The following is an 18,402-nucleotide window of genomic DNA, read 5'->3' on the forward strand; positions in this document are numbered from 1 at the left end:
GGCCATGTTCGCGCCCAGGTGGCCCTGGAGATGGAGCATGCGGTGTCCACCGGCACGGTTGAGTACTTCCGCGACCGGTGGGCGCCAGGGGGGCTGGAGTGCATCATCAACCCGGACAACTAAATTCTAATTTAATTTGTTAAGGTTTATTGAAAGTTTTATTAATTTACAGACAATTTGTTTAAGCACCCAATAAAAAAAGAGTAGACCAAGTTCCACAGGACGATGAGGGTATGGGTGCCCCAGGGCACTCTGGGACTTGTAGTTTTTTTCTCTCCCGGCAGGCGAACTATAATCTCCCGGCATGCTGTGCGAGTAAACAGCAACGAAGGCGGAAGCGGTGACGCAGGCAGCGAAAGGGGGGTTGTGTGGAGGCGGCCGGCGGATTCATGTCAAGTTTCCTCGAATACTTGTAAATAAGTGAAGGGGGAGGGGATGGTGGCTGGCGTTGCTGTGGGGAGTTCGTGTGCTAACCTTGTGGTGGTCGTGCTGTTACTAACGGGTTGGTGCACCAAGTGCGAACCGCAGCCACCCAGTGAGGGTAAAGCTGCGGCCCCGGCCGTGGAGGCGGCCGCTGGTGGTGGGGCACAACCTCTCCTCGGGTCCAGTGACAGTCAGCGGCGAGACGATGGTCACTCACAGCCGCAGGACGCCGTTCCTGACCCTGCCGACGGCGGCAACTCTGCAGAGGGTGGGAATAAAGCATCAAAAGGAGAGCCAGACAGGTGAGGCAGAATGGACATGGCTCAAGGGCCCACAGTGGCTGCTGCTGCCTGGGGTGGTGGGGCTGCTGTACCTGCCTGCATATGTTGTGGTTCGGAAAATCATTCATAATCTTTTAAATTAAGATATGAAAACTTTTTTTTTAAAAGGAATGCTATATCATTACTTTTGTATATATTTTTAAAGGTGAATGTCAAGACATTTATCGGTGTCAATTTAACATTTTAAAGTAATTAGCTAGTTTAGCAATGTGGAGTGTGGGTTTTTATATTAAATTGATACCCAGACCTATTTACTGCCTCGTTCCAGCAGCAATACTCCTGTCTCGTTTATGTACATGCTCTCTATTTATGGTAAAGCTCAAATGGTTCTGTTGTGTGATTTTTAAATTTTAAGTGTTTTGTATTTAAATGGGAATAAATTGTTAAATAATTCATATACTGTAACCGTACAGAATTGTGTAGATTTAAGGTTTGACATGAGTACAGTCACCAACTCCTGCACACTGTGCCTCATTCAAGGCAGTCCATTCAAGGCAGTCCAAAACCATTCAGTCACACTTTTACTTTATGGGAATTTTGTTTGATCATGAAAATACTGAGGATAATGGTGTGAAATTGCCTTGAGGCCCATTCGGGCAAGACCTACTGATGATGAATTTTTATCAACCGAATCTAATTTGACTGACGTTGTAATTGTTTGGACAAAGAACTGGATCACAGCTCACCTTAAATACACCCAGAATCATGACCGTACTCGTAAGTAATGAGCTTATTAACTGTCTCAATTTTTATTGGGCCAGAATTTGCAGTGGATATGACAATGTACTCTGAGTACGCCATCATACCGCCTTTGAAATGGCTTGCAAATTTGGAATTTGTGCTTGTGCATGCGCTAAATCCCGAACCTGCAATCATCCGCACGGCCAAAGAAAAACCAATTGCTGGCGCAAACTTTGGCTATTTGCCTACCGACTGCCCAGCAATTGGCTACAAAAATTTTATGGTTGATGCAAACTAGCGTAGGGCCTGTTTGTATCAGCATAAGGGGATACCTCAGGCATGTTCATCTCTGAAATTGGATAATTTAATTGTATCAAATGAGTTTTTCTTGTTTCTGCCAAGTTTTAATGATGTCAATAATTATCAGCAAAATTACATTTTTACTAACAGAACTAAGATGTACAGTAATTGAATCTGATTACTGGATTCCCTTCTGATATGTAAAATCTAGTTCTGTTTCCTGATTGGAGGACCAGGCCCACGTGATCCCAGGTACGCTTCCGCACAGGCCATTACGCTGCCCTCCTATTCGCAGAGCAAATTTACGAAGGAGGGCCTCCATCAGGTAGGTGCGTATTCATAGAAACATAGAAGATAGGAGCAGGAGTAGGCCATTCGGCCCCTCGAGCCTGTTCCGCCATTCAATGCAATCATGGCTGGTCATCCAAATTCAGTACCCGGTCCCTGCTTTCTCCCCATACCCCTTGATCCCTTTAGCCTTAAGAAATATATCCAACTCCTTCTTGAATATATTTAATGAATTGGCCTCTACTGCCTTCTGTGGTAGAGAATTCCACAGGTTCACCACTCTCTGGGTGAAGAAATTCCTCCTCATTTCTGTCCTAAATGGCCTACCCCTTATCCTTAGACTGTGACCCCTGGTTCTGGTCTCCCCTACCATCGGGAACATCCTTCCTGCATCTAGTCTGTCCAGTCCTGTCAGAATTTTGTCAGTTTCAATGAGATCCCCTCTCATTCTTCTAAATTCCAGCGAGTACAAGCCCAATCGACCCAATCTCTCCTCATACGTCATTCCTGCCATCCTAGGTATCAGCCTGGTGAATCTTCGCTGAACTCCTTCCATGGCAAGAACATCCTTCCTCAGATAAGGCGATCAAAACTGCACACACTATGCAAGGTGCGGTCTCACCAAGGCCCTGTACAACTGCAGCAAGACATCCTTGTTCCTGTACTCAAACCCTCTCGCTACGAAGGCCAACATACCATTTGCCTTCTTAACCGCCTGCTGCACTTGCATGCTTACCTTCAGCGACTGGTGCACAAGGACACCCAGGTCTCGTTGCACTTCCCCTTCTCCCAATCTATTGCCATTCAGATAATAATCTGCCTTCCTGTTTTTGCCACCAAAGTGGATAACCTCACATTTATCCATGTTATATTGCATCTGCCATGCTTCTGCCCAATCACCCAACCTGTCCAAATCATCCTGGAGTTTCTCGGCATCCTCCTCACAGCGCACACGCCCACCCAGCTTTGTGTTGTCTGCAAATTTGGAGATATTACATCTAGTTCCCTTGTCTAGATCATTAATATATTTTGTGAATAGCTGGGGTCCAAGGACTGATCCCTGCGTTTCACAGGTCCGCGGCGTATTCGGTAGCTTCGCCACGGATCACAATTTTGCGGCCATTATTTTTTGATAACTCGTAATATTACTATGGATGAAAGGATTGTAAAGTTAGGTAGCACTCTAACCTCCTGAGTCAGTAGGTTCTGGTCTCAGACCCCACTCCAATGACTTAAGCAGATATTGTAGGCTGGCACTTCATTGCAGTATGGAGGAATTGCTGCACTGTCTTGCAGATAAGATGTTAAACCGAGACTCTGACTACCCTCTTTGGTGGATGTAAAAGATCCCAAGGCACTATTTGAAGAGGAGCAGGGAAGTTCTCCCAGCGTCCTGGCCAACATTTATCCATCAACCAACACCTAAAATGGATGATCTGTTCATTTTATTTCATTTCTGTTTATTGGGCCTTGCTGTGCACAAGTTCCTACATTACAACAGTGACTCCGCTTCAAAAATTCAATTATTGGCTGTAAAGCACTTTATGATGTCCTGAGGCTATGAAAGATGCTATATAAATGCAAATTCTATCTTTAGTGCTCAACTTATAAGTGCAGTAAAGGCAGTGGAATAGTTTGTCAAATTGGTTCAGTGCACTCCTATCCGTATAGGACCAGAAAAGGCCATTGTGGTCTATCTGGCTGTTCCAAGTGTCGGCGAACTCTCATATCCATGATATTTGTCAAACCCTTTGATCAAATGTTTCAACAGGTACTTAGCCAACCCTCTCTTGAACTTATTGGTATAATTCGCCACCACTGCTTTCCATGGCAGTCCATTCCATACATTTATCAATTCATCAACCACAGTGTAAAGTAATGAAATCTAACTTGTCTCTTCAACCTCTCTCTTGCAAGTCTGAAGATATCACTGCTTGTTGTAGAATCTACTTAAGAGCAGGAGTAGGCTATTCAGCTCCTCGAGCCTGTTCTGGAATTCAATAGATGATCGCTGATCTGTACTTTAAGTCCATTTACCAGCCTTTGCTCCATATTCCTTGACATCTTCTATCGATCTATCAATTGAAAATTTCAATTAACCCAGCATCCACAGCCTTTTGGGGTATAGAGTGACAGATTTCCACTACCCTTTGTGTGCAAAAGTGCTTCCTGATTTCACTCCTAAATTGCCTAGCTCTAATTTTACAATTAGGCATCGTGGATAGCACGTTTGATCAGTTGGTCACACTGCAGGTATAGGCTGCATAGGCAGGAAGGGAATGGGTGACCGCCAGGCAGAGTAGTAGGCGCAGGCAGGTAGTGCAGGGGTCCTCTGTGGCCATCCCCCTCTCAAACAGATATACCGCTTTGGATATTGTTGAGGGAGATGGCTTATCGGGTGAAGGCAGCAGCAGCCAACTTCCTGGCACCATGGGTGGTTCTGCTGCACAGGACGGGAGGAAAAAGAGCGGGAGAGCTATAGTGATAGGGGATTCTATTGTAAGCGGAATAGATAGGCGTTTCTGCGGCCGCAAACGAGACTCCAGGATGGTATGTTGCCTCCCTGGTGCAAGGGTCAAGGATGTCTCTGAGCGGCTGCAGGGCATTCTGGAGGGGGAGGGTGAACAGCCAGTTGTCGTGCATATAGGTACCAACGATATAGGTAAAAACCGGGATGAGGTCCTAAAAGCTGAATATAGGGAGTTGAGGTAAAGTAAAAAAAATAGGATCTTAAAAGGTAGTAATCTCAGGATTGCTACCAGTGCCACGTGCTAGTCAGAGTAGAAATAGAAGGATATTTCAGATGACTACGTGGCTCGAGGAATGGTGCAAGGGGGAGGGATTCAAATTCCTGGGACATTGGAACCGGTTCTGGGGGAGGTGGGACCAGTACAAACTGGACGGTTTGCACCTGGGCAGGACCGGGAGCAATGTCCTAGGGGGTGTGTTTGCTAGTGCTGTTGGGGAGGGTTTAAACTAAAATGGCAGGGGGTTGGGAACCTGTGCAGGGAGACAGAGAAAAGGGAAGCAAGGATAGAAGCACAAAACAGGAAGGAGAAAAGCAAAAGTGGCAGTCAGAGAAATCAAAGGTGTAAATCAAACATGGCCACAGTAAATAATAATTCTAAAAGGTCTGAGTGTGTTAAAAAAAATAAAAAAAAAGCCTGAAGGCTTTGTGTCTTAATGCGAGGAGCATTCGTAATAAGGTGGGTGAATTCGCTGCGCAAATAGATGTAAACGGCTATGATATCATTGGGATTACGGAGACATGACTCCAGGGTGATCAAGGCTGGGAATTGAACATCCAGGGGTATTCAATATTTAGGAAAGACAGGCAAAAAGGAAAAGGAGGTGGGGTAGCATTGCTGGTTAAAGAGGAGATTAACACAATAGTAAGGAAGGATATTAGCTCTGATGCTGTTGTAGGAATTATTTAGCGGGGATGGGGTTATTGTCTCTGGCCAGTCAGAAGCCTCTGAGCTGCTCCAGAGCCGCGTGCGGTTTCGAAGCGCTCCCCTTTTCCTGGTTCTGACCGCCGGACTTATTCGGTAGCGATGCAGACAGAAACGAGACTCGTGGTTGGGTGCAAAACAGACCAGTATTTATTGAAACAAAAAGAAAACAACTTAAAATAATGAATACAACACACCTGTGCTCGATACAGCACTTTTACTTAACACAGTACACTTAATGTCCACTACAGCACTCCTTTGCTTAGTGCAACACTCTTTTACTTAAATACAGCACTTTTAATACAGTACACTCTTACTTAAATACAGCACTTTTAACTAGTGCAGAACTTTGCTTCTCACAGTACTTCGTGTCCACTATAGCACTCTTTTGCTTAGTGCAACACTGTTACTTAACAGGGGAGGAGAAAACGGACACAATGAGGGAAAATCGACTAAAATCACAATTTAACAAAATCCCCCTTAATTCCCACCCGTAAATACCTATCTAAGTTGCCTTGTGATAGGCCAGAAAAACTATGCTCACCAGTGAAACGCCTGCTCCGTGCCCCTGCGGTCTTAGATTCTTCACCACCCTGAAATGGAGATACCCCAGTGTTTAAAAGTAACTGCTGGTATTCCACTCCCTTGGGCGGGCTCCTGAGTTGTAGATAGGGCACGGAGGCGAGGCTGCAGAGCGATAGCTTCTCAGGAAGCTATCTTATACCCCATTTGGGGCTGAAATCTTCCCGCCCAAATTCGGATGTTTCTGGGCGAAACAAAAGGGATCCAAACTGTCCCCATTGACTGTGATGGGGTTTGGATGAATTACCCATTTCCCTTCTGATGGGTTTTTGAATGTATCCCCATTCATCGTGATGGGTTTGAATAGAGCTGTCTCGGTTTGAAAAAAACATGTCTCCTTAATTGCTGAGCAAACAGCCCTTGGATGTTAGTGTAAACAAAGCCGTTGTCCTGTGGTCACTGGAACCACAATTGATTGGCAGTCTCAAGTGGTTAAGCCTTTGTGTCAACATTGTAGACTTCCTGTAAACAAGCATCGATTGTCCTGCGGTGGAACTCCTCGAACTGCCTTTGATTGACAGTTGAAATACTCCATTGCTTCAGGGGCTGTTTTTTTTTTCTAAATCCTTTGTCGGCCATCTTTGATTTTCCCTTTCATATGCACACAGGCTGTGTGGTGTCTTCTGCCACGAGGTCGGACAGCCATCTTTGATTATCCTTTTCACGGCACACACAGGTTGCCTTTCAAGTCCTTTTTTGTCAGCCTGTGCTTTGCAGAAAGACTGTCTTTTGTCTTCTGCCACGAGGCCTGACGGCCATTTTGATCCCTGGATTTTTAAAGGTATATTCTACCCAGGTTATCTTTAATCTTCAGCTGTAGAAATTTTGGAAATTCTTGCGAAATCTTACAATGTGGAATCTGTATGGGTAGAGCTGAGAAATACCAAAGGGCAGAAAACATTAGTGGGAGTTGTATACAGACCCCCAAACAGTAATGCTGAGGTTGGGGATGGCATTAAACGGGAAATTAGAGACGCGTGCAATAAGGGCACAGCAGTTATCATGGGTGACTTTAATCTACATATAAATTGGGCTAACCAAATTAGTAACAATACTGTGGAGGAGGAATTCCTGGAGTGTATACGGGATGGTTTCCTGGACCAATATGTCGAGGAACCAACTAGAGATCCGACCATCTTAGACTGGGTATTATGTAACGAGAAAGGATTAATTAGCAATCTTGTTGTGTGAGGCCCCTTGGGGAGGAGCGATCATAATATGATAGAATTCTTCATTAAGATGGAGAATGAAGTATTTGACTCGGAGACTAGGGTCCTGAATTTAAATAAAGGAAACTACTATGGTATGAGGCACGCGTTGGGTAGGATTGATTTAAAGATCGCATGGATGAACTACAGAATTTGTTCATCCCTGTTTGGCATAAAAATAAAACAAAAAAGGTGACTCAACCGTGGCTAACAAGGGAAATTAGGGATAGCATAAGATCCAAGGAGAGGACATATACATTGCCCAGAAAAAGCAGCAAACCTGAGAATTTGGAGCAGTTTAGGATTCAGCAAAGGAAGACATGTGAAGAGAAAAAGATTGGTGAAGTCAAGCGTAGGTCCCTTGCAGTCAGAATCAGGGGTATTTATAATGGGGAACAAAGAAATGGCAGACCAATTAAATACATAATTTGGTTCTGTCTTCACAAAGGAGGACACAAATAACCTCCCAGCGATGTCTGGGAACATAGGGTCTAATGAGAGGGAGGAACTGAATGAAATCAGTATTTGTAGGGAAATTGTGTTGGGGAAATTGACGGGATTGAAGGCCGATAAACCCCCAGGGCCTGATAAGCTACATCCTAGGGCACTTAAGGAAGTGGCCCTAGAAATAGTAGATGCATTGCTGGTCATCTTCCAAAATTCTATAGACCCTGGAACAGTTCCCATGGATTGGAAGGTAGCTAATGTAACCACTATTTAAAGAAGGTGGTAGAGAGAAAACGGGGAATTATAGACCGGTAAGCCTGACATCGGTAGTGGGGAAAATGCTAGAGTCCATTATTATAAGAGATGTAATAGCAGAGCACTTGGAAAACAGTGACAGGATCGGACGAAGTCAACATGGATTTACAAGAGGTAAATCATGCTTGACTAATCTACTGGAATTTTTTGAGGATGTTACTGGTAGAATAGATAAGGGAGCACCAGTGGATGTGGTGTATTTGGACTTTCAGAAGGCTTTCGATAAGATCATAAGAGATTAACATGCAAAGTTAAAGCACATGGGATTGGGGGTAAGGTATTGACTTGGATAGAGAACTGGTTGGCAGACAGCAAGCAAAGAGTTGGAATAAACGGGTCTTTTTCCGAGTGGCAGGCAGTGACTAGTGGGGTACCGCAGGGTTCGGTGCTCGGACCCCAGTTATTCACAATATAAATGATCTAGACGAGGGAACTAGATGTAATATCTCCAAGTTTGCAGACGACACAAAGCTGGGTGGCCGTGTGTGCTGTGAAGAGGATGCAGAGAAACTCCAGTATGATTTGGACAGGTTGGGTGATTGGGCAGATGCAGTATAATGTGGATAAATGCGAGGTTATCCACTTTGGTGGTAAAAACAGGAAGGCAGATTATTATTATTATCTGAACGGCAATAGATTTGGAAAAGGGGAAGTGCAACGAGACCTGGGTGTCCTTGTGCACCAGTCGCTGAAGGTAAGCATGCATGTGCAGCAGGCAGTTAAGAAGGCAAATGGTATGTTGGCCTTCATAGCGAGAGGATTCGAGTACAGGAGCAAGGATGTCTTGCTGCAGTTGTACAGAGCCTTGGTGAGACCACACCTTGAGGATTGTGTGCAGTTTTGGTCGCCTTATCTGAGGAAGGATGTTCTTGCCATGGAGGGAGTGCAGCGAAGATTCACCAGACTTATACCTGGGATGGCAGGAATAACGTATGAAGAGATATTGGGTCGATTGGGCTTGTATTCGCTAGAGTTTAGAAGAATGAGAGGGTATCTCATTGAAACTTATAAAATTCTAACCGGACTAGACAGACTCGATGCAGGAAGGATGTTCCCGATGGCGGGTGAGTCCAGAACCAGGGGTCACAGTCTAAAGATAAGGTGTAAGCCATTTAGGACTGAGATGAGGAGGAATTTCTTCAACCCAGAAGGCAGCTGAGGCCAATTCATTAAATATATTCAAGATGGAGTTAGATATATTTCTTAAGGCTAAAGGGATTAAGGGATATGGGGAGAAGGCAGGGACAGGGTACTGATTTTGGATGATCAGCCATGATCTCATTGAATGGCGGAATAGGCTTGAGGGGTTGTTCTGGATTTCCCCACTAGAGAAAATAGTTTCTCTGTATTTACTCTATCTAATCCCTTTTTCATTTTAAAGAACTCGATCAGATCACCTCTTGAACTTCTAAACTCAAGGCAATACAAACCAAGTTTATGCAACCTGTAGTCGCAATTTAATCCTTTAAATCATGTTCTAATTCTGGTGAATCTGCGCAGTACTGACTCCAAGGCTAATATATCTTTCCTGATGTTCGGTGTCCAATACTGAATGCTGCACTCCAGATGGGGTCTGACCAATGGCTCTACAACTGAAGCATTACTTCCTCACTTGTGTTCCAGCCCCTTCGAGATAAAGGCCAACATTCCATTACCCTTTTTGATTGCTCTTTGTACCTGTCTTACTTTGGCTTTTAGTGGTTTGTACATAGACACCCAAATCTCTTTGCTCCTCCACAGCTCCTAATCTCTCACCATTAAGCAACTAATCCGATTTGCCTACTTAGATCCAAAATGGATGACCTCACACTTCCCCACATTGAACTCCATCTGCCATAGTTTTATCCACTCACTTAGCATGTCTTTTTCCCTTTGTACCTTCTCCTCTCATCCATACAACTTAGTGTCATTGGCAAATTTGGATATGTAACTCTGTTCCTTCATCAGTCATTTAACGTGTATGGTGAAAAGCTCCATTACTTATCACTGGGGAGAATTACTTGCCACATCCAACCAATTGGAGAACGTTCCCTATTCACTGCCTTCTACCTTCTAATCAACTACCGACCCATGTTGCAAGGCTACCTCCAATAATCCTGTGCGCTTTAATTTTTGCTAATCTCTTATGTGGAACCTTACCAAATTCCTCCTGGAAGTCTATATCGACAACATCCATAGACACTCCCCTCTGCATCATGCTGGTGACCTCCTCAAAAAAGTTCAACTAGATTAGTCAGACATGACCTACCCATCACAAATCCATGCTTGGAGTACTGTGTACAATTCTGGTTGCCATATTATGAAAGAGGCACTGGAGAGGGTGCAAAATAGATTTACAAGGATGGCACCAGAAATGAGAGGTTATACCTATCGGGTAAGGGTGAACAGGCTGGGTCTCTTTTTTTCATGAAAATATAAGACTGAGGGGTGACTTAATAGAGGGCTTTAAAATTATGAAAGGTTTTGATTAAAGTAGACACAGAGATTGTTTCCATTTGTGGGGGAAGAGCGAAACTAGAGGCCATCAATATAAGATAGTCACCAAGAAATCAAGTAGGGAATTTGTAAGAAGCTTCTTTACCCCGAGAGTGGGAGAATGTGGAACCTGCTACTACCGGGAGTGGTTGAGGCGAGGAGTATCGATGCATTGAAGGGGAGGCTAGATAAGCATATGAGGGAGAAGGGAATAGAAGGTTATGCTGATGGCGTTAGATAAAGAAAGAACATAAGGAGCAGGCGTAGGCCAATTGGAAAGACGGGAGGCGGCTCGAGTGGAGCATTAAAGGAATGGCCTGTTTCTGTGCTGCATATTCTGTGTAATTCTATAACTTTCTTTGATCAGCTCATACTTGTCCAAATACACACTCACTTTGTCTCTGATGATAGATTCCAGTAACTTCTCCACAACTGATGTCAAACTGACGGGTCTGGTTTCTCCCTCCATCCCATACACTTTTGCAATCAATTCCTGAATCTAGAGAGCTTTGGAAAATTTGAACTATCACATCTGCAATTTACTCACCTATTTTAATACTCTTGAAGCAGAAAGCACCATGTTGTGGAGATTTGTTCTATCTTAAGTCCCATTTTTTACTCCATGACTGTTTTATTTCACAAATCCACTGAGTTCCTCCCCGTGACTTATTTTTAGGTTCCCTTCTGCTGGTATTTTGTCCTCCTCCTCCACTATGAAAACAGATACAAAGTACTCATTTAACATGTGTGCCGTTTCCTATTGTTCAGTATAGTATCTGTCTTTAATGGGCCCACATTCCCCCTTACCATTCTTTTTAATATATTTAGTAATTTGTTCGCTTTGATATCCCTTGCAAGTCTTTTTTCCATATTCCCTTTTTGCAACTCTTAATACTATCTTTATGTCACTTTGCAGTTTTTAACTTTCCCAGTCAATTGAATTTTCACTTCCTTTCATTTGTGTAGGCCTCTTTATACTTTGGTATTGTCTGTAGCTTTGTTTGTTGTCTGTGGTTGCTTAGTGGAGCCTTTACCTTTTTGGGGTATGTGCTGGTTTTTCATCGTACCAAATATTTCTTTGAATACTTCTCGCTGTTTGTTTGTCTGTAGGTTCACCCATTAACAGTTCAGCCCAGTTTATTCTGGTCAATTCATTTCTCATCCTTTTGAAATTTGCCATACTTAAATTTAACCTTCACTTCTCCCTCAAACCTAATGGCCCAGAAATTCGGGTCGGGTGCTTCCCGCGGGTGCAAGCCCCCGACCTGCACTTAGCTTGCGCACCGGCCGTTGAGCTGTGGGCCCCCGTGGAATTGCGATCCTGGGCCGCCTCCAACTGCCGGCGCGCAGTGCTTGCGTACCCCAGGGGCGCAGTTAGTTCGATGCGTCCCCTGGGATCACATGGGCCATGGAGAACCAATGGTAGCAGGGAATGCTTCATTCATAAGTTTGACAGGAACCTATAACTACTACAAGCCCCAAAAATCACAATCTTCAAATAATTTTTTTAAAAAACATCACATTTTTTAAATAAACTATAAATTACATGAAATAACTATTTTAAACAATTTAAATTTTTGAAAAAATTAATTACATTTTCTAATGGGTCTAAAAATAAACTTACCTTTCTTTAAAGTATTTAAAAATAATAAACCTGTGGAAAAATGTTTTAATTTTCATTAATTCACCACTTACCTTGTAAAAAGCAGACCTTGCGACTGCTTTTTACATGTCTAACTTCTGGAGACTTACCCTCCTGGGAAAACCTGCAAAATAAACCGTAAGTTCGATGCGCACGCGCAGCCTCTCCTGCGCACGCTTTCGACTTCTGAACCCCTTTCAGGGGAACGGAAGTGCTGGTTTCCCGCGCATGCGCAGTGCATGCAGGAAACCGGCACTTCCATTGGGGTTGCCTCACAGCGCCAGGGACCTGGGTTCGAATCTGGCCTCGGGTGACTGTCTGTGTGGAGTTTGCACATTCTCCCCGTGTTTGCGTGGGTTTTCTCCGGGTGCTCCGGTTTCCTCCCACAGTCCAAAGATGTGCGGGTTAGGTTGATTGGTTATGATAAATTGACCCTTAGTGTTATGGGGATTAAATACGTGGGGTTACGGGGATAGGGTGGGATATGTGTTGGTGTAGGGGTTACGGGGATCGGGTGGGATATGTGTCAGTGCAGGCTCGATGGGCCGAAATGGCCTCTATCTGCACTGTGGGGTTTCTGTGATTTCTGTGATTGGGCTTACGGGCGAGTACCCCATGCGTACTCGCCCGTGGAGACCCGAATTTCTGGGCCAATATCAAATTCCGTTCTATTATGATCACCATTTTCAAAACGTTCCCTCACTGTCCAATTGTTGGCTAATTCTGGTTTGTTACTCAGCACTAAATCTGGTATGGCCTGTTCCCTTGTTGGCTCTAAAACACATTGGGCCGTATTTTCCAATCGGAAGCTTCCTGCGTGCAGAGGCCTCCGCTCTAGAAAAAATCGATGGACTTACCTGAGGGCTCCAGAGGTGCGTATACTTCTGTTCCTGGGCCCCTCCAACTTGAAATGTGCAGGGCCCACGTATCCCAGGGGCGCATGCGGTTCGCAAGCGTCCCTGGGATCATGTGGGCCATGGGGAGCCAATAGGAGAAGGGAATCTCCCTTCATACACTTGACAGATAGACCTGTCAAATATATGAATGGAGATCACCCAAAAACACAAACATTAAAAAAAAAATTTAAATCACATTTTTAAAATGAGTTGAAATTGCAATAAATTAAATATTTTAAACAAAAATGTAATTTTTTGAAAATTTTTTTTTTTTATGGGGCTAAAAATAAACTTACCTTTTTTAAAAGTATTTTTGAGTGTATAAATGAGTGAAATTTTTTTACTTTTTTCAACTCTTATGCTGGTAAAAGCAGGCCTTACACCTGTTTTTACCAAGCGTAAGATTTCTAAGGGATTTCTGCAGGCGGAGGTTCTCCAGAAAGCGGAGCTCTCCGTCCCCAGAGGCCCTTCTCTAGGGCAGGCGTCCGATCTGTCGAGCATTCTTGACTGATTGGAAATGCTGGTTTTCAGTGCATGCCTGAAACCGGCATTTCCGATGTCCCTTTGTGTGTGTGCACAGCGCGTGCACACTCATAGGGATCGGAAAATACGGCCAATTGTTGTAGAAAACTGTCCTGTATACATTGTAGAGATTAATTGCCTTTATTACTTGAGCTGTTCTGGTTCCCCTAGTCTAATACAGGAAACTTATTGGTATCCGGCACGGACGGGACCGATGTGTTGCCGGTTCATCAACAATTCCGGATAACTGAACGCTGTAGTGAAAGATACGGAGCTCAGAGCTCCGTATAAAGCAACAAACCCTGTTGCTTCAGAACAATCGGCACAAGTTGCAAGCATCTCTGTAGCTTTGCAACAGCTTCAGCGACACCCTTGCACAGCAACAAATGGAGTGTAAAAAAAGTAATAAAAGTTATCTGAACCGACTCCTGAATTTTGCCGGTGGATAGAGCGTTCCGGTTATTTAGGGGCCAGTTAATCGAAAGTTTCCTGTAGCCGCATTGTTTTTTGCCAGATGCTTTCCTGCTCTCTCTCTTTATACATTCCACCACTACACCACTACTATCAGAATATCTGTACACAGCTCCTACCAGAGACTTGCAACCTTTGCTGTTCCTTAACTCTACCCACTCCCTGACTTTGTGACTATGTTAAACATGTTAATGCTTATCTTGTCTATCATTTATGAGTTTGAATATGTCAATGCAATCGCCCCATAGCCTTTGTTTTCCCACTGTAATGATTCCCAACATCTGCAACCTCTCCTTATAAGTTAGGTGTCAAACTCCAGCTTCTCAATTTAGCTGTCCTTTGCTGCACCCTTTTCATTATCTGTTGAACGCAGTAATCCAAGTGGGGCTGGGCCATCACTTTGTCCAAACTCCGAATGACTTCATGAGATTTGTGCTCTCGTCCTCTGACTGTACAGCCCAGGATCCTATTTGTTCTTTTTATGACTGCTGCACACGGTGCTAATGGGTTCACTGACCAATCCACCAGTGTCCCCAAATTCCCCTCCTGTGTCAAGTCCTGTAGAATAACAACATTTAGCCTATATCATCATTGTTTATTATCCTTTGCCAATCACTTGACTTCGCATTTGTTCCTTAAAAAAAAAAACCTTAGCTCATTCGTCCAGCTCCCTAATTCATCCGGGCCTTTTGCTATTTGATCAGTGTGTTGCCAGTTTGCAGTATCTCCGGGTTTGGTATCATCCGTAAATGTAACTAGTTTTGTTTTTATCCCCACTTTTAAGTTACTTGCACATGTTATAAACATCAACAGTCCCAGCACCCATTGATCCCTGAGGCACCCCACTGGTTATCTCCTTACATGCTGACCCTCTGCTTCAGCCAATTTTCATTCCATTTCAGAACCACTCCACCTGTGCCATGTCTTCCAACTTTGTGGACCAATCCATGTAAAATAGCCAAAACATCGGAGTAGCATCTATAATTGTTTAGTGTATAAAATTCTTAACCTTAAATATATTGGCCTGTATTTTCCGATCGTAGGTCTCCCGCGGGCGGAGGCCTGTGATCTGGAAAAATCTACGTCCTTACCTGAGGGCTCCCAAGACGCGCACACTTCCGCTCCTGGGCCTCGCCAAACTTGAAGTGTGCAGGGCCCACGTATCCCAGAGGCGCAGGTAGTTTGCAGCGTCTCTGGGATCATGTGGGCCATGGGGAGCCAATCACAGAAGGGAATCTCCCTTCATACATTTGACAGGAAGACCTATCAAATATATGAATGGAGATCAATGAAAAAACATAGCAAAACTTTAAATTTAAAAAAAAATCACTTTTTTAAAATGACTTGAAATTACAATAAATTAAGTATTTTAAACATTAAATTTTTTGAAAAAAAGAATTAAAGTTTTTTATGGGGCTAAAAATAAACTTTTTTAAAAAGTATTTTTAAATGATAAATCAGTGGGGAAAAAATATTTTTTTACTTTTTTCAACTCTTATCCTGGTAAAAGCAGGCCTTGCACCTGCTTTTGCCAGGCGTAAGAATTATAAGGGTTTTCTGCGGGAGGAGGGTCTCCAAAAAGCAGTACTATCTGCCCGAAGAGGCCCTTCTCCAGGGTAGCCGGAGGATCTGTCAAGAGGATTCTTGACATCGGAAATGCCGGTTTTCAGCGCATGCGCTGTGCATGCCTGAAACAGACATTTCCGACGTCCCTACGGGTGGGTACACAGCACTTACCCACCCGTAGGGATCGGAATATCTGGGCCTTTTTATTATTTCAGATGGGCTTGGTATATCTCTCACCCTTGCTGATCATATATATGTCTCGTAACTATTCTTGCTGGACCTCAAACCTGTGGAACATATTGCATCCCTTGGTCTTTCTTTACTCCTGCAATCTAAAATCCAAGCTTGGAGTCACCCAATCGCCACTTCTTGATTTACTTCATCTGCTGATTTACTCTTAACCTTCGCATGTCTTGACCCTTCACCCTGGTTTCTTTTTTTTAAACTTGGTCACTTAGGGAAATACTGTACATCTACTTGCTCTTGGGTCCATTTACCAGAAAGTTTAGATTTAGCGAAAGTTTTTTCTAAGATGGGAGAGTTTGGAATGATTCTTGTCCTTGAGTTTTCTTGTTTGTATGTACTGTGCTGGGTATCCCTCTTTTGTCCTTGCATGGATGCACACTCGTTTTCATTCAACGAGCTATACTTTCCAATCACTTCCAAAAATGCTATTTAGATTCCCCCCTTGCTCCAGTGTATGTAACTAAGTCCTTCCTTATCCAGCAATAAAGTTTTTTCTCCTAAATTACACCAAACCATATGTTTTTTTTGAATATTTCCTAAGTAGGCATACTTGAACAAATTTGTAAATTAGGTGGTGTCTAACAAGTGCTTTCCTTTTGGGTTGTTTGCCAAAATGTGCATACAGAAACACTGAATCAGCTTATTCCTCCACTTTATTATCCAGGATGACTTAGAAATACACATTTTTCACATGTTAAATACTTCCTTATTTATCAGATTATAGTTACTTTCATTGTTTGCAGGATTAGGAAACCATAGTGATTACAGTGTCAAAGTACCAAATATCTCTGAGGTCACATTGCACATTTCACTTTTGATAATTGTTAATATCACTGTGGCCGTTACAATACCTCCATTGTATGGAAGTTCAAATGCAAACAGCTTACTTTTGAAAGGCAGAAAATTAGGTGGATCTTGGGTACAACATTTGACCTGGCGGACCAGTGTGAGGGACTGGAAAAATTGTTTTGCGATTTTATTTTATTTTTATTTATTTATTTATTTATTTATTTTTGGTAGCTTTTCCTACTTGTCAATGTTTAAGCCAATTAGCATGGTCAATTGAACAAATAACGAATCTTTAAAGCCAATCAGAAAAGTGTGATAGATTTTCTGTATGATGCATTTTTAGTGATGTGTGGTATATGCAGAATGTTTAACTGTTTGTTTAAGAACAGTGTAGCTATTATGTACTATATTCTTTGGTTATCTGGTTTATTTAGACACATTTCATTTGGGGATACAGTTGGATGGATGTGACAAGTATTTGTATTGTAATCAACTCCAAAAATAAGGAGGCAATCATTTTCTAACAGTCTTGCTGTTTCACTAATTTCAGGTTGTCAAATAATACTGCAGAGCAAAATGACACGCTACAAGCCACCACAGTTCCCATTATCACCACCACTCCATTACCGGTTCCACCAACTCTGCCAAAACCTATACTACCTCTGCAGACAGGGGCTGAAGCACAACAAGAGGAACAGTCAAGTGGAATGACTATATTCTTTAGTTTGCTTATATTAGGTATGCCACTGACACGAACGGCTGATCTGTTCTGAATTTTGATTTGAGATTTTCTCTCAGAAATCTTGATTTTTAAACTATTTGCAGTTCCTGGTGAAGTCCAGTGACCCTGAACTGGCCATTTATTTTTCAGCTCACAAACTGTAATGCTGAAACAAATGCTGATGTTTAGCAGCCAAGCTCCTCGGATAGCGCAGTCATTTTATTTCTATATTAACTCTGGAACTGCTCAACATTGAAATAAAATTGTAAATAATTAATTTTGCTTGTGCCATCTCCCCTCCCACCAGCCAAGTCTCTTTTTCCTTTATTTTTATTAACTGTTTTAATTGAACTACTGTAGTCTATTCTCATCTATTTCTCCCCCCCCCCCTTTAATAACTATAGCTATGCTACAGAATAGTTTACTGCAACAGGCAAAAATTATATGTACTGAAAATTACATCAGTACATGAGTGACATTTTCTCCGTTTTGCAGGTCTCATTTATTGCTCATTTAGAGAAGCAAATAACTTTTAGAAAAATGCTGTATATTTACAAACCTGTTCCAAATGCTGTTTTTCTGGCTGATCAAATGCTAGTACTGTAAACATTGATGCATTGACTTTATACCTGTAACCAGGGCAATATTTTTTGCATGATTTAAAGCATCTTTGAGGCCATAATTCTTATTTATATTCTAGTGTAGCGATTCGTGTGCATCGCCACTAAATAATCGAGTTCGACTTCGACGAACTATAAATAAGTTGTTTATTTACAGGAACAGGTTAAATACAACAGGTAAGATGGCTGACTGTAGGAGCACCGTGGTGTCGGTCTTTCCCCAGCGGGAACGCCACGAGGACTAACTAGAAGTTTCTGAGCTCAACTGCCAGCAGGTTCGGAGCTCTACTGCCAGAAGGTTCCAAGCTCTGACGTCATAACGCAGAGTACAGGAATGAAGCCTGAGTGCAGTAACAGATACATTTAAAGTTAAGTTAAAGGAAATTATGTATCTCAATGTAAGGGACAACCGGTGGT

The 18,402-nt window shown here is 42.9% G+C and overlaps 1 protein-coding gene across 1 annotated transcript in view; it reads left to right on the forward strand.

Annotated features, from left to right (window-relative positions):
• Positions 1-252: 252 nt before the first annotated feature.
• Positions 253-18,402, forward strand: part of slc9a8 (solute carrier family 9 member 8) — a 108,076-nt gene continuing 89,926 nt past the window's right edge. The window contains exons 1-2 of the mRNA XM_086005334.1: positions 253-725; positions 17,195-17,382. Coding sequence (XP_085861460.1) covers positions 436-725; positions 17,195-17,382 — 478 coding nt within the window. The 5' untranslated portion in view covers positions 253-435. The remainder of the gene's footprint in view (positions 726-17,194; positions 17,383-18,402) is intronic.

Source organism: Somniosus microcephalus, chromosome 13 (genome assembly GCF_052327205.1).
Source record: "Somniosus microcephalus isolate GS21.2 chromosome 13, FLI_Smic_1.0, whole genome shotgun sequence".
In the NCBI taxonomy this organism is placed as follows: Eukaryota; Metazoa; Chordata; class Chondrichthyes; order Squaliformes; family Somniosidae; genus Somniosus; species Somniosus microcephalus.